Source organism: Arachis ipaensis, chromosome B6 (assembly GCF_059453495.1).
Source record: "Arachis ipaensis isolate K30076 ecotype BB chromosome B6, ASM5945349v1, whole genome shotgun sequence".
NCBI lineage: Eukaryota > Viridiplantae > Streptophyta > Magnoliopsida > Fabales > Fabaceae > Arachis > Arachis ipaensis.
In genome coordinates, this window is record NC_142441.1 from 6,028,690 (window position 1) to 6,043,410 (window position 14,721).

The following is a 14,721-nucleotide window of genomic DNA, read 5'->3' on the forward strand; positions in this document are numbered from 1 at the left end:
ATTTTATTTATTAAAATAAAAAACCCCATAATTATATGTGAGTCTTTATTTTAATGTATTGTAAAAGTATATATTAAAATATTTAATTGATATAGTTTTTAAGAAAAAATATTAATGTATTTTTATATTTATTAAAATAAAAAATTTAAAAATTGTATATCGAGAGTATATATTTACTAACCCTTATATCTATATCAAAATTTTAGCTGTTAATTAACTATTGTATAGAAATATGTACTGATATTAGTAAAAAATATTTAATTATTTGAATATGCTAAATTTAATCATAGCTAATTTGATAAGTATTTTTTATATTCATGAAGTATTTTTAAGAATTTATAAAAGAAATATAAAATATAATAATTATATATGTTTGTTAATCTTTATTATAGATTATATATAATATAAATGTTCATACCCTGGCCCAATAAATAGGACCCAGGATCCAAGCAAAGAAGCCCAACCCAAAGGGGTTGGCCCTCCCCCAGTACCGGCATTCATCCCCAGAAGTCGGTACTGAACACGACCTACTCCAAAGAAGTCGGATACGAGGGTTAGCTGGCAGATAACACTCGTTCGAATGAGTAACCGCCCCTAGAAACTCTCTAACCACTTCATAGAGTCATATCTTAACCTCCCTAAGATATGGGAACGGTTATCCACCTAAAAAGGTGGCACTACTTCAGCGGTGGTTATTGGTTCACCTCCATAAATACCCTGACATCCCTCAGGTATCACTAAGTCCCAATACATTCTCAACTTGCTCACACTCTTGCTAACTTAGGCATTGGAGTGTCATTGCAGGTACCACCCCCCATTCTCCCAGACGCGCAAGTCGAACGGAGGAACACCGAGTTTCAGGTGCACCAGCTGGCCACCTCCCTCACACGTTTGGGTCAACCAACGTCATCCGGCCCACTGATCTCCGGTTACCCATCGTAACATTGGCGCCGTTGCCGGGGACCCGAGAGATTGACCAGTGATGGCGGAAAGATCCCCTGAAGAAGGTCATGTGGAGACAGATTCTGATCAAGAGAATTTGAATACCGGAAACAATGAAGCAGATCAGAACCTCCACCAGGAAGCTAATGATCAAAATAAGGAAGGTACTTCCGGAATCAAAAATCCGAAGGCAAACTCCTCGGAGGGGCGCGAGTCAGAAAAAGAAGGACCCCCTCTCGCTAGTGAGCTTATGGGGCTAATTCACAGCCGCCTCGAGCAGCTAGAGCAGGAGCGGGAACGACAAAGGGAAGCTGAAAAGAACCTAAAAGAGGAGATGGAGCGACGAAAAGAGTTAGAAAGAAAACTCTTAAAGTTAGAATCCTCCCTCAAGGGTCGGAATTCCCAAGGCGATAGAGAAGATTCTCCCATAGGAGAGAAAGATCCGTTTAGCGAGGACATAATGAGGGCAAAAGTTCCGAGAAACTTTAGAAGCCCCGATATGGACCTCTACGATGGAACCACCGATCCAAAGCATCATCTGAGCAACTTTAAAAGTCGGATGTATCTGACCGACGCTTCAGACGCTACGCGATGCAAAGCTTTCCCGACAACCTTGTCCAAAGCAGCGATGAAGTGGTTCGACAGTCTCCCTCCGAGGTCAATTACCAGTTTTGAAGACCTCTCAAGAAAATTCTTGATGAGGTTCTCCATTCAGAAGGACAAAGTAAAACATGCACCAAGCCTCCTGGGAATAAAACAGGAGGTCGGGGAGTCCTTACGGGCCTATATGGAAAGATTCAACAAAGCATGTTTGGAGATTCAAGACCTACCCACCGAAGCGGTCATCATGGGGCTAGTCAATGGTCTTAGAGAAGGTCCATTCTCACAGTCCATATCAAAAAGACACCCCGCCTCTTTAAATGATGTACAGGAAAGAGCTGAAAAGTACATCAATATGGAAGAAAACGCTAGGATAAGAGACCCGAGTTTGCGAATCGGGCCCCCTCCCTCAACGAAAGAAAGGGAGAGGGAAGCGAAGAAGAAGGAAGAGCTCGGCCTTGATAGGCCAAGAAAATATCACTCTTATACTCCATTGAAAGTTCCTGTAGTAGACGTATACAGAGAAATTTGCAATACTGAAAGGCTGCCTCCCCCCAGACCCATCAAGAATAAAAAAGGGGGGAGCCGCAGTGATTACTGCGAGTACCATAAGATATATGGACACTCCACAACGACTGTTACGACCTTAAAAATGTGATAGAAAAGCTAGCCAGAGAAGGTCGGCTTGACAGATATCTCATAGAAAGGTCGGACGGTCATGGAAAAAGAAAGCGAGAAGATGAGGATAGAAGAGATCCACCACCACAAACTCCGGAGAGACATATCCATATGATCTCAGGAGGATTTGCGGGAGGGGGACTCACAAAATCCTCCCGAAAAAGACACCTCAAGAGAGTCTACCAGGTCGAAGAGGGGTCCCCCGATCTTCCGACCATTTCATTCACAAAGGAAGACGGGCGAGGAGTAATCCCTGGGCACGATGACCCAGTGGTAATTACTATGATCCTGGCAAATGCCCATCTTCACAGAACCCTAGTAGACCAAGGAAGCTCAGCAGACATCCTCTTTAAGCCCGCTTTCGACAAGCTAGGTTTAGATGAGAAAGAGTTAAGAGCCTACCCCGACACCTTATACGGATTAGGTGACACGCCGATAAAGCCACTAGGATTTTTACCCCTCCACACCACCTTTGGGAAGGGGAAAAAATCAAAGACTCTGAGCATAGACTTCATAGTCATCGATGTGGGGTCGGCTTATAATGCTTTAATCGGCAGGGCTACCCTTAACCGACTTGGAGCGGTGGTATCGACGCCCCACCTATGCATGAAGTTCCCGACCTCGTCGGGAATAGCGACGGTGAGGGGAGATCAGAAGCTGGCAAGGAAGTGCTACAATGAAAGCCTAAACCTGAGAGGAAAAGGCAGAGAAGTCCACACAATAGAACTCGGGGGAGCAAGGGTTAAAGAAGAGCTACGACCACAGCCCGGGAGAAAAACTGAGGAAATTCAGGTCGGCGAAGAGGAAGGAAAAAACACTCACATAGGAGCCAACCTAGGGAAAACCCTAAGACAAGGGTTGACTAGGCTCCTAAGAGATAACTCCGATCTCTTCGCCTGGAAGGCCTCCGACATGCCTGGGATAGATCCCGAGCTCATGTCTCACAAGCTCTTGGTCAACTCAGGGTCTCGACCTGTACAGCAAAGAAGACGCAAGCTCGGCCCAGAGCGAGCCCTAGTAGTAGAAGAACAAGTGCAGGCGCTCCTAGAAGCCGGCTTCATCAGAGAAGTCAAATACCCAACATGGCTAGCCAATGTAGTGCTAGTCAAAAAACAAAATGGTAAATGGAGAATGTGCGTCGACTACACCGACTTAAATAAGGCATGTCCCAAGGACCCCTATCCACTACCAAGCATTGACGCCCTAGTGGACTCTAGCTCGGGGTATCAATACCTGTCATTCATGGACGCCTACTCAGGGTATAACCAAATCCCGATGTACGAACTAGACCAGGAAAAACCATCATTCATCACGCCCAGAGCCAACTATTGCTACGTGGTCATGCCATTTGGATTGAAAAATGCAGGGGCCACATACCAGAGGCTGATGAATAAGGTGTTTGCCCCCCACTTAGGGAGCTTAATGGAAGCCTATGTCGACGATATGCTGGTAAAAACCAAGGAAGAAGTGGACCTCCTATCCGACCTCTCACAAGTCTTTGATACCATAAGGTTGAACGGGATGAGACTAAACCCTGCAAAGTGCGCCTTCGCGGTGGAGGCAGGAAAATTTCTAGGATTCATGCTAACACAAAGAGGGATCGAAGCCAATCCCGACAAGTGTAGAGCTATCCTAGAGATGAAAAGCCCGACTTGTTTGAGAGAAGTCCAACAGCTGAATGGCCGACTAGCAGCTCTCTCCAGATTTTTGGCAGGATCAGCATTAAGATCCCTTCCACTATTCTCCCTACTAAAAAAGGGGCACCAGTTTCAGTGGACCCCCGAATGCGAGGAGGCGTTCCAGGAGTTCAAAAAGTTTTTGAGCCAGCCTCCTATCTTGACCCGACCTACAGCCGGAAAAGACCTCATCCTATACCTCTCCGTGGCAGACAGGGCTGTCTCAGCAGCCTTGATAAGAGAAGAGGAGGACAGGCAACACCCAATCTACTTCATCAGTAAAGTTCTACAGGGCCCTGAGCTAAGGTACCACAAATTAGAAAAGTTTGCCTACTCCTTAGTAATAGCCTCTCGAAGGCTACGGCCTTACTTTCAGGCTCACACAATAAGAGTCCGCACGAACCAACCCATGAAGCAGATCCTCCAAAAAACGGATATTGCAGGAAGAATGGTACAATGGGCAATAGAGCTCTCCGAGTTCGACTTAAAGTATGAAACTCGGACGGCGATTAAAGCCCAGTGCCTCGCCGACTTCGTTGCTGAATATGCAGGGGATCAAGAGAACAAACCGACTACCTGGGAACTCTACGTGGATGGATCCTCCAATAAAACAGGAAGCGGCGCAGGCATAATACTGGTAGATGAAAGGGGAACCCAGATAGAAGTTTCCCTCAAGTTCGAATTCCCAGCTTCAAATAATCAGGCAGAATACGAAGCCTTGATCGCAGGATTGAAGCTGGCTGAAGAAGTCGGTGCTACGAAAGTGATGGTATACAGCGACTCCCAGGTGGTGACCTCTCAAATAAGTGGGGAGTACCAGGCAAAAGACCCAACTATGAAAAGGTACTTGGAGAAAGCCTCGGAGCTCTTGGGGCACTTTGCAGAAACCGAGGTGAAGCACATAACTCGGGATCTAAACAGCAGAGCAGACGCCCTATCCAAGCTAGCAAGTACCAAGCCCGGAGGAAATAACAGAAGCTTGATTCAAGAGACCCTCCAGGAACCCTCAGTGGTAAAAACAGAAGACACACTAGAAGTCTTTGAAGTGGTCGGATTAAACCTCGGATGGATGAACCCCTTAGTCGAATACCTAAAATTCGACATCCTCCCTAAGGAGGAAAAAGAAGCCCAGAAAATCCGAAGGGAAGCACAACATTATACTTTGGTGAAAAATGTTCTCTACAGAAGGGGGATATCAACACCATTGTTAAAGTGTGTACCGACCTTAAAAACCACCGAGGTGTTGGAGGAGGTACATAGCGGAATCTGCGGGAACCATCTCGGAGCCAGGTCATTGGCCAGGAAAGTAATCCGAGCTGGATTTTACTGGCCAACCTTACAGAAAGATGCCACAGAATTTGTGAAAAAGTGCCAGCCATGCCAAATGCATGCAAATTTCCACGTGGCTCCCCCAGAAGAGCTCATTAGTATCACTTCTCCATGGCCCTTTGCAAAATGGGGAATGGATTTGTTAGGTCCTTTTCCCCAAGCGCCAGGACAAGTTAAATACCTAATAGTGGGAATAGATTACTTCACAAAGTGGATAGAAGCAGAACCACTGGCCACCATCACTGCACAGAGGAGTCGGAGGTTTCTCTACAAAAATATAATCACAAGGTATGGGATACCTTATTCCATTACCACAGATAACGGAACCCAGTTCACCGACTCCACCTTTAGAAGCCTGGTAGCCAGTATGAAAATTAAACACCAGTTCACCTCGGTGGAACACCCACAAGCCAATGGGCAAGCCGAAGCAGCCAACAAAGTCATTCTGGCAGGACTGAAGAAAAGGTTACAAGACGCGAAAGGGGCTTGGGCTGAAGAGCTCCAACAAGTACTATGGGCTTACAGAACAACTCCCCAATCCGCCACTGGAGAAACACCCTTCCGACTAGTCTATGGCGTAGAAGCCATGATCCCAATAGAGGTCAATGAGCAAAGCCCAAGAGTGATTTTCCACGATGAGATCAGGAATATACAGGGACATAAAGAAGAACTCGACTTGCTCCCTGAAGTCCGAGAAGAAGCTCAGATAAGAGAAGCAGCATTGAAACAAAGGATGACTACAAGGTACAACAAAAAAGTCATTCGAAGGAGTTTCACCCCAGATGACTTAGTCTTAATCAGAAACGACATTGGGGTCAACAAATCTGGGGAGGGAAAGCTCGCCGCCAATTGGAAAGGACCATACAAAATCAAGGAGGTCTTAGGAAAAGGCTATTATAAGGTGACCGACTTAGGCGGCACCGAGTTACCAAGGTCATGGCATGCTTGTAATATGAAAAGGTACTACAGTTAAAAGCAAACCCTACTCCCTGATGTACTCTTTTCCCAGCTTCATGATTTTTTCCCAGAATCAAAGGGTTTTTTCTGAAGAAGGGTTTTTAACGAGGCATCACAGTAGGGGCTAAGGGAAATAAATTAGCAAAAGCCCTTAGTAGCAATAAGGTACCTCCTCAATTAATAAAGATTTTCTTCCATCTTTAAAAATCTCTTTCAAAATTCCCTTTTAAATTTTCTTTCTACGAAATGCGCCGATTTAAGCTCGACAAAACGTAAAAATCCCATGAACCGACCTAGATGGTCGTCAGGATAAAACGACGAGGTACAAGTCGGTGTAAAGAGGCTATAGAAGTCGATCATGATAAACTCGGGATCGGTCCGACTCATAGGGCGAAATGCGAAACCGAGTACAATTAAAATGAATCGCAAAAGTAGCCTAAGTCACGAAAAACTCAATAAAACAAAATTGAGTACTAGGAATACCAAAAGAGATAAGGAAAAACTAAGAAAAAGGCTGCTTTGAGAATCAAGGGGATTCAGAAAAGCAAGCAAGTCCCAAAGAAAAGGTTTTCTCCACAAAAGATCAAAGAGTCAAATAAACCACGAAAAGCATGTGCGCATAAGGTAACTCAAAACACTTATCCAAAAAGGGCATTTATTTAACGCTAAATTAAACCCCTATTAAAAGGGGGCATCACTGTTTTGTTTACGGCCTTAAAAGGCCAAAATTGTTCAAAACACCAAACAAATAAATATAAAGAGTTCAAAAAAGAGGGGCCCACAAGCCGGGCCCCGATAGCCAAAAATCACTTTTTTAGATCACCACCAGCAGGATCAGGGGGAACGCCAGGGGTAGGAGTTGAAGAAGAAGTCGGAGGAACGGTAGAAGAACTCGGAGCGTCCTTAGAGCGAGGAGGGGACTCTACGATCCTCTGCCCCCGAGTCTTTAAATCAGACTCAGATTCCACTATGGGGACAGGAGGATCCACGATGGCACCATCAATAACAACCTTATCAGGGTCCAAAGGAGAAAGGTCCAAGTCAGGAGCAATAACCCCGACCTGTTCCTTGAAAATCCTCCAGGCTTCATCAGCACCATCCGCAATAGAGTCCTCCAACTCGGTGTAGGCCTTCCGAGCGTTCAGTAAGTCGTTCTTTACAGACACAAGATCAGCAAATAAACTATTGTAGCTGGCTTGCGCTGCCTTCCTCAACTCCACCTCCATGTTGCATTGGGCTTGCAACTTCTGCCCCTTCTCTCGGAGGCTGTTCCTCTCCCCCTCCAGTTTGGCGACTTTCCCCTCCAACTCCTTCTCATGCTCCTGATATATACGGAGCCTACCCTCCAGCTCCTCGACCCTCGAGGTCGTCCCTAAAGAGCTGATGGGAGTCTTCTCAAATATATCCAAGAGTTTGCCACAAACCCCCGCCGTCTTGAGACTCTCCTCAACCACAGTAGTGAGGTAGTGCCGAACAGAAACATCATCCATACTCATACGAGCATGAGGATAGATGTTCTTTCGGACGAACGCAAGAGCGTCCGCCTCACCAGAAGCACCAGACTCTAATGTCTTGCGCTTCTTTGGCTCTGGTTCGGGAGTAGGTCGGACGGAAGGGGGTGGCAGAGAGGAAGCAGAGGAAGAAATTACGATAGGCTGAGAAGGAGTCCCAACGTTCCGAGGAGGAGGAGGAGGAGAGACAACCATCCTAACACCTCCAGACCTGGCTCGAGACTTTGCCTTGGCTTCCTGAACCCTCTGGTAAGACTCTTGAGCGTTTTTCTTTGCCATCTCTACAAAAAACAAATTGGTAGCCGAAATCAGACAAAGTCGGTAAAAGAAATTGCAAGTCGGAAACGAGCAAGAAACGCAAAAAGCTACCTAATTGTGACTGGACAAAGGACGGCGACCCCTGGAGAAATTTTTTAGTATCCAAGTATGGGGCCCTCCCCCACGCTTCTCGGAGGAACCCCACAATGGCTGCTTCTACCTCAGTTAAATCATCCAGACCATATTTCTCGCAAGGGGAGGCCTCCAGCCAATATAAAGGAAATCGGGGAGAAGAATGATCATCCAGGAAAAAGGGGTGGTGACCCTCTACAGCTTGCACTTTGAAAAAGTAGTTCTTGAAGTCATGAAAGGACTCGTCAAAAAGGGTAAAAAGTCTCCGACCTTGTATGGCTCGGAACGACACCCACTGTTGTTTATTGTTTAGCCCACTGAAGGGTTTTGTCATGTGGAAAAGATGGAAGAAAATCTTTAAAGAAGTCGGGAACTCTAAAGCCTGGCTGACAAATTGATAAATTTTCAAAAAACCCCAAGAGTTGGGGTGAAGCTGGGTGGGAGCGACTCGACAGTGACGCAAAACAGATATCTCAAAATTCGAAAAAGGAAGAAAAACACCCAAACGGGTGATCATGCACTCATACATAAAGAAAAAATGAGGGGCCGCCTCATCGACTCTTCCAAAACAAACCCGGTCTTCAGGACCCGGGACTACCAATTCGTATTTTGGTTCGTCATCCTCAGAAGTACAAATTCTGTGATGAGTGCGAAGGTTGGTAATGAACTCAGAATCGACTGAGGGCTCCTCCCCTAAGACCGTGACATCAACCCAGTGAGAGAGAGCATCTACAGAAGCCATTTCTTTTTATAAAAAAGGGGGGTAACAAACCTACAAGGGGAAAAGAAATGTCACCAACACGGTCTCTAAAGGGAGGAGGATGCGAAACTAAAGTCTACAAATCAAATTTATCTACAAAGGCATATTAAAGAACTAACCTTTATCCGGAAATAAGGGTTGGAAGCAAAAAGCCTTTGAAGACGCAAGAACGCAGCACGAACGAAGGCAAGGAAAATTTGAAAGATCGCAGAAACGAAACAACGAAAGAGAGGGAAAATATTTATAAGAACGTTAGGGGCATAACGGTAAAATCGGGGCAATCATTAATAAGGATGCACCGTTACCAAGGCTATTAAATCCCTACGCACACCCCTAACGGACACGACGCTTGATTAGACGTAACTGTCAGAACCAAAAGGTCACGAAAAATCACGTCGGTCCTCAAACCATCACATCGGTCCTCTCACAAATCGGCTACGACCCCGAGTTGAATACTCGAACCCAACTCTTAAAAATAAATTGGGCTCGAGTAGGGGCACTGTTCATACCCTGGCCCAATAAATAGGACCCAGGATCCAAGCAAAGAAGCCCAACCCAAAGGGGTTGGCCCTCCCCCAATACCGGCCTTCATCCCCAGAAGTCGGTACTGAACACGACCTACTCCAAAGAAGTCGGATACGAGGGTTAGCTGGCAGATAACACTCGTTCGAATGAGTAACCGCCCCTAGAAACTCTCTAACCACTTCATAGAGTCATATCTTAACCTCCCTAAGATATGGGAACGGTTATCCACCTAAAAAGGTGGCACTACTTCAGCGGTGGTTATTGGTTCACCTCCATAAATACCCTGACATCCCTCAGGTATCACTAAGTCCCAATACATTCTCAACTTGCTCACACTCTTGCTAACTTAGGCATTGGAGTGTCATTGCAGGTACCACCCCCCATTCTCCCAGACGCGCAAGTCGAACGGAGGAACACCGAGTTTCAGGTGCACCAGCTGGCCACCTCCCTCACACGTTTGGGTCAACCAACGTCATCCGGCCCACTGATCTCCGGTTACCCATCGTAACAATAAATACAAATTATACTAATAAATAAGTAAAATATTCAGAGTTTAGTGTAATTTTAGTCACAGATTGTAGATTATCTAAAATTTCTAATAATTTTCTTTTCTTTCTATTTTACATTTGAAACAGTACATGAATGACATTTTTTATTTTTTATTTTTTATTGAATTATAAGCATTTCGATAACACAAGACAGTTGACTCAAAATTTCAAAATTTTTCTATGTCATGTGAAAACCATGTCATGGATATATCTTGTTAAGGGAAAATTAACCATTTCACTTCAAATTTAGAAAACTTCATAGATAGATTCTTTCTCTGTCTTCAATTTTTTTTTTTTTCTTGTGGTGGGGGTGGGGGGTTTTTAGACTCTGACATCAACATTGACAAAAAAAAATTGGATGTGGGCCAATAAGGCCCAAACTACCCAAACCAATAAGTCACCCCAGCCCAACCTATATAAGGTGGGCAAAGAAAAAAGCCCAATTTCTATATTTATTGAAGGAACAATGCTATATCCTAAAACATAAAAGCCCAATAAAACGGTTTTAAGGCCCAAGGCCATCTGTGTTTTTCACTTTTTTTGTCATTATTTAGTTCCTTTCCATCTATTACCCTCAGTTCCTCACGTTACAAAATTTCAATTGAGTCCTGCGAATAAGTATCCGAGTATTAGGGATAATAAACATCTCATATCATAAAACCACTCATCTCAAAAGCTTAAGCTGATTTTGGGGTTCACCAAGGATTAAATTCTTGACCTTTCGGATCTAAAACTCTAATACCATGTCATGATACTACTTATCCCAGAAGCTTACGCTAATGAAAAAAGATAACACTAATGATTATATCTCTAATACTCCCTAAATCTCCATTGTACGCATTGTACAAATATTTCATTGGCTCTCCATACTTTTTCAATTTCAATACAAGGTCTTGTTTCTTGTATGTTATATAATATTAAAGCAGTATATCTTTCAATATTGATATTGTTAAAGATTTCTATATATTATTATTCCCTATTTTTATATTATATTTATACGAAGCTTGAGTTCATAGAATATTGTTAACATAAACTGTCTCAAATAAAAAATTGAGTTCTCTATTGTGACCCTATGACATTTCATAGGGACAACCAAAAACAGCATTGCCCCAAAGGGCGTTCGTAAGGGTAGACCTTGTTATGGGGGATGGGAGGGTTTATTTATTATATTTTATTTAGAGTATTTATTCACATTGAATTCAATCATAGAATACTATTTGCTAGGACATGCTAATCATCATACACATGGATCCTAGGACACTGTGCAAATCCCTAGAATGAAGCTAAAGCTAAAGGCTAAAGCAGATACGGTACATGAACCTAAACTTCCCCATATCAACCAATTTATTCTTTTATTAAAATTAAACAGGGTGGAAATGTTTTAATTTTGTTCTGTCCTATGTTGAAGATTTTACATTTGAAATTTTGAACTAGGCTGGAAGGAAGTCATCGTGTGCTCAAAGAAAAATTAATTAATTAATTAATTAAGAAACTTAAATTTGTGAATATTGTACTAGTGCCACATTTAATTTGTACTTTAATTAGGTAAAAATTCAAGTGCAGTTAATTTTACGTGAAGTTTATAGTTAAAAATAATTAAATAATTTGACTAAATTTTTATTTAACAGTTTTTAATTATCAATTTTACGTAAAGTTAACCACGCATGAGTTCTCACTTTTAAGTTAAAAGTGAAACGTAAATAATAATAATAATAATTTTAAAGTACAAAAGAATAATAATATATGAATATAGAAAATTAAAAGTGGAAATATGCTGGGGGAGATTGTTGAGGTTATAGACATATTTTTGCTAATTTATTTTACGATCAAAATGCTTAGCTATTATTAAATTCGACGACTAATTTTTAAAGGATTTACAAACATCTCACTTGACAATAGTATATAAAGTATTTTAATAATTTTTTTATCAGAAAATCTGTTATTTAAAAAAAAATAATAGTCCATCAATGGAGTAGTGGGAAAGATTGATGATTAGCTCAGACAATGTATGACAATGCATGAATAACTCAATCCCAAAAAAAATGAATGTTCGAATATATCTTTAGTATAGGAAAATGAGATAAAATTTTGCCCCTATGCTTATTAAACTTTTTAGACATATTTAATTTAGTCCTTGAGTTTTTTTTTTTTTTTGAAATAAGGTGGAATATTTAAAAAATTCAGAATTATAATATAAATACTAAAAAAAATCGTAGTTATTTCTGGCATTGTTATCAATAATTAAACGGAATAAAGTCAACCCACTCTTTGTAGTTTCTAATTGACTTGGTAATAATTTCTGCAACGTCGCACTACAACAAATCCTTAAGATAGCGACGGATATTTTGCGGCGGTTTTGTAAATGTGCCGCAAAAAGACAAAATGCGGCACATATAGCGGCGGTTAAAGGTTGGGACTGCAATCATACCGAAATTTAGCGGCGGTTTTAGCAAAACCGCCGCTATATTGCTGTAAGGTTGACATATCGCGGCGGTTTTCTTCAAACCGCCGCTATATTGCTGGTCAGGTTTGTATTTCGTGGCTTCTTTTCGAAAACCGCCGCGATATGTCCGCCGGTGACTTCTTGTTAGGCATTTTGCGGCGGTTACTTTTAAACCGCCGCAAAATGCGTGTTACCACATATTGCATTGTTCTCTTTAGAAATAACCATCTGGGTTTAATATATTTAAGTGAAAACTACTTTTTGAAGCTACATATGTTTAAATCATTCTTACTTAAACTCGTAACACTTTTTCTACATTCGGTTTACGATAAAAATTTCACAAGTTACTTGTAACCTTTATATGTTAACTCATGTGAACAATTTTACCACTAAGATTTTCTTGATTACGTTATTGGCATTTAAAAATTGCATTCAATCATGAATGTAAAAGTAGCAAATAAAATCAAACTCTGATATTTATGAAGTTAAAATAAAGTTCTAGATAGCATACATCAAAGTTACTCCTCTTTGAAGTTATGCCTTACTAAACCTAAACCAAGAATAAACATGTACAACTGTGACCCAAATCATTAAACTAACGAAATCAGCGTAACTATTATAATAAAAGATCAAAATTTCTCTCCAACATCATATTGACCTGGCGAAAAAAACTCTGTTATGAATCTTGCGGCTTCACGTTTCAGAGGATCTGATATTTCATCTCCATACCATGGCATCTTATTCAGATCAAAGCACATTTTCTTAACATGTATATCATCTTGTTTATCTTGTTGGTCTTCTAAAGTTGCATCCTCTTCATCCGGAACCTTATTCAGATCAAACTGCATGGATCTATCAACTGCGACAGAGGATACATCATCTAAAATGTCTTCTGAATCAGCCTCTTCTCCGTCTAGACTGTCAGGAACTATTTCTCCGGAATATTCAGGTACGACTGAAAATATCAACATGCACATAACAGAATGAGTATACATAGAAGGAATTGAGAACTCTGGAGTTATTAAATACTGACTTAGAAAAACAACTAAACTACAAGATGCTAAGACAATTTTAAAACTAAACACAACTTTTCAACAATTACTATCACCCTTGTTAGTAGTTAAGGCAATTTTCTTAAACAGAAGCTCTATAGCAATTGTTGTGTTTGCAGAGAATGACGAAAAGTCCTCATTTTTTATCAATCCTGTTCCATCGTCATGTTATGTTCACTATTGTATTCAAAACGTATCACTAGTGAAATTATATTGCGTAATACATAGCAAGATCATAAAAAAATGCAACCCTAAGAAAAACAACAACTGTAGAAGGAATAAAGACCAAACGTAAACTAACTTTTTCATATTAAAATCGTTGAAAGAACCAAAAGTCTGCGTTTACTCATGAGAATTCACAATAACACAAATATTTATCTGCAAAAAAAAAAAAAAAAACTACACAAGTATAAAGTAACCAAAGAAAACAAAGTACAACGCTGATTTTATTTAACTTAGTTTATGACAGAAAGATCATTTTTAAATTACATTAAAATGCTTCATACAAAGCATTACGCGACATCATCGAAATTCTCTGAGGCATTTTCTACGAGGTCTTCTATATCTTCCTCCCTTGTCAACAATAAATCTTCAATGTCACCTTCCGCTGACATGTTCAACCCTGGCTGTGGAGAAAAACCGACTTCAGCTTCTTCATTCTCTTCTCCCATGTCATACAAATCCCTTGGTTTCACATGAACTACAACACTCCAATCCTTAGCTACTTCATCCTCCACATAGTATACAAGCTGAGCTTCTGATGCCAATATGTACGGTTCATCTTCTTCACGATTACCAGTGTGTATTGGACGAGAGAAATTAACGCTGGTAAGCCCCAAATGGTCTTGTTTGATGCCTCTACTGGTAGTGGTATCAGCCTAAACACATTTGAACAATACCACTGTGAAGGAACAACTGTAATTCAATTCAATTATGTCCACAATTTTTCCGTAATACGGAACACCACCAACAGCCACTCTATTGTCACGCATGCTTGCATAACTTCTTGTATTAGATGATACATATACTCCACTATTTTGTGTTTTCATCCCATTTTCCTTTGTTAAAGTTCTAAACTTGTACCCGTTAACATTGTACGCCCCAAAACGTCTGGCCTGAATCATGGGACCGCACGCAAGCAACTGCAGGTCTTTCGATTGAGGCGTACTTTCCATAAAAACCTGAAACCATATAACATTCATGTTTTATATTAAAATCGGTTTTCATATAGTACTATTTCCAGGCCAAAAAAACATTGGTCAGGTTAGTATTCTGTCAACCTGATGCTTGAACCACCGAGAAAATTCTGC

At 41.4% G+C, this 14,721-nt stretch overlaps 1 protein-coding gene across 1 annotated transcript; it reads right to left on the minus strand.

Moving 5' to 3' along the window:
• Positions 1-6,988: 6,988 nt before the first annotated feature.
• LOC148554472 (uncharacterized) lies at positions 6,989-7,972 on the minus strand. The gene has a single exon (XM_088492217.1). The coding sequence runs from the start codon at positions 7,970-7,972 to the stop codon at positions 6,989-6,991; it is 984 nt and encodes a 327-aa protein (XP_088348343.1).
• Between the last annotated feature and the right edge of the window lie 6,749 nt (positions 7,973-14,721).

Coding starts and splice junctions, on each gene's coding strand:
- LOC148554472 (XM_088492217.1), bottom strand. CDS start 7,972: ATGGCAAAGAAAAACGCTCAAGAGTCTTACCAGAGGGTTCAGGAAGCC.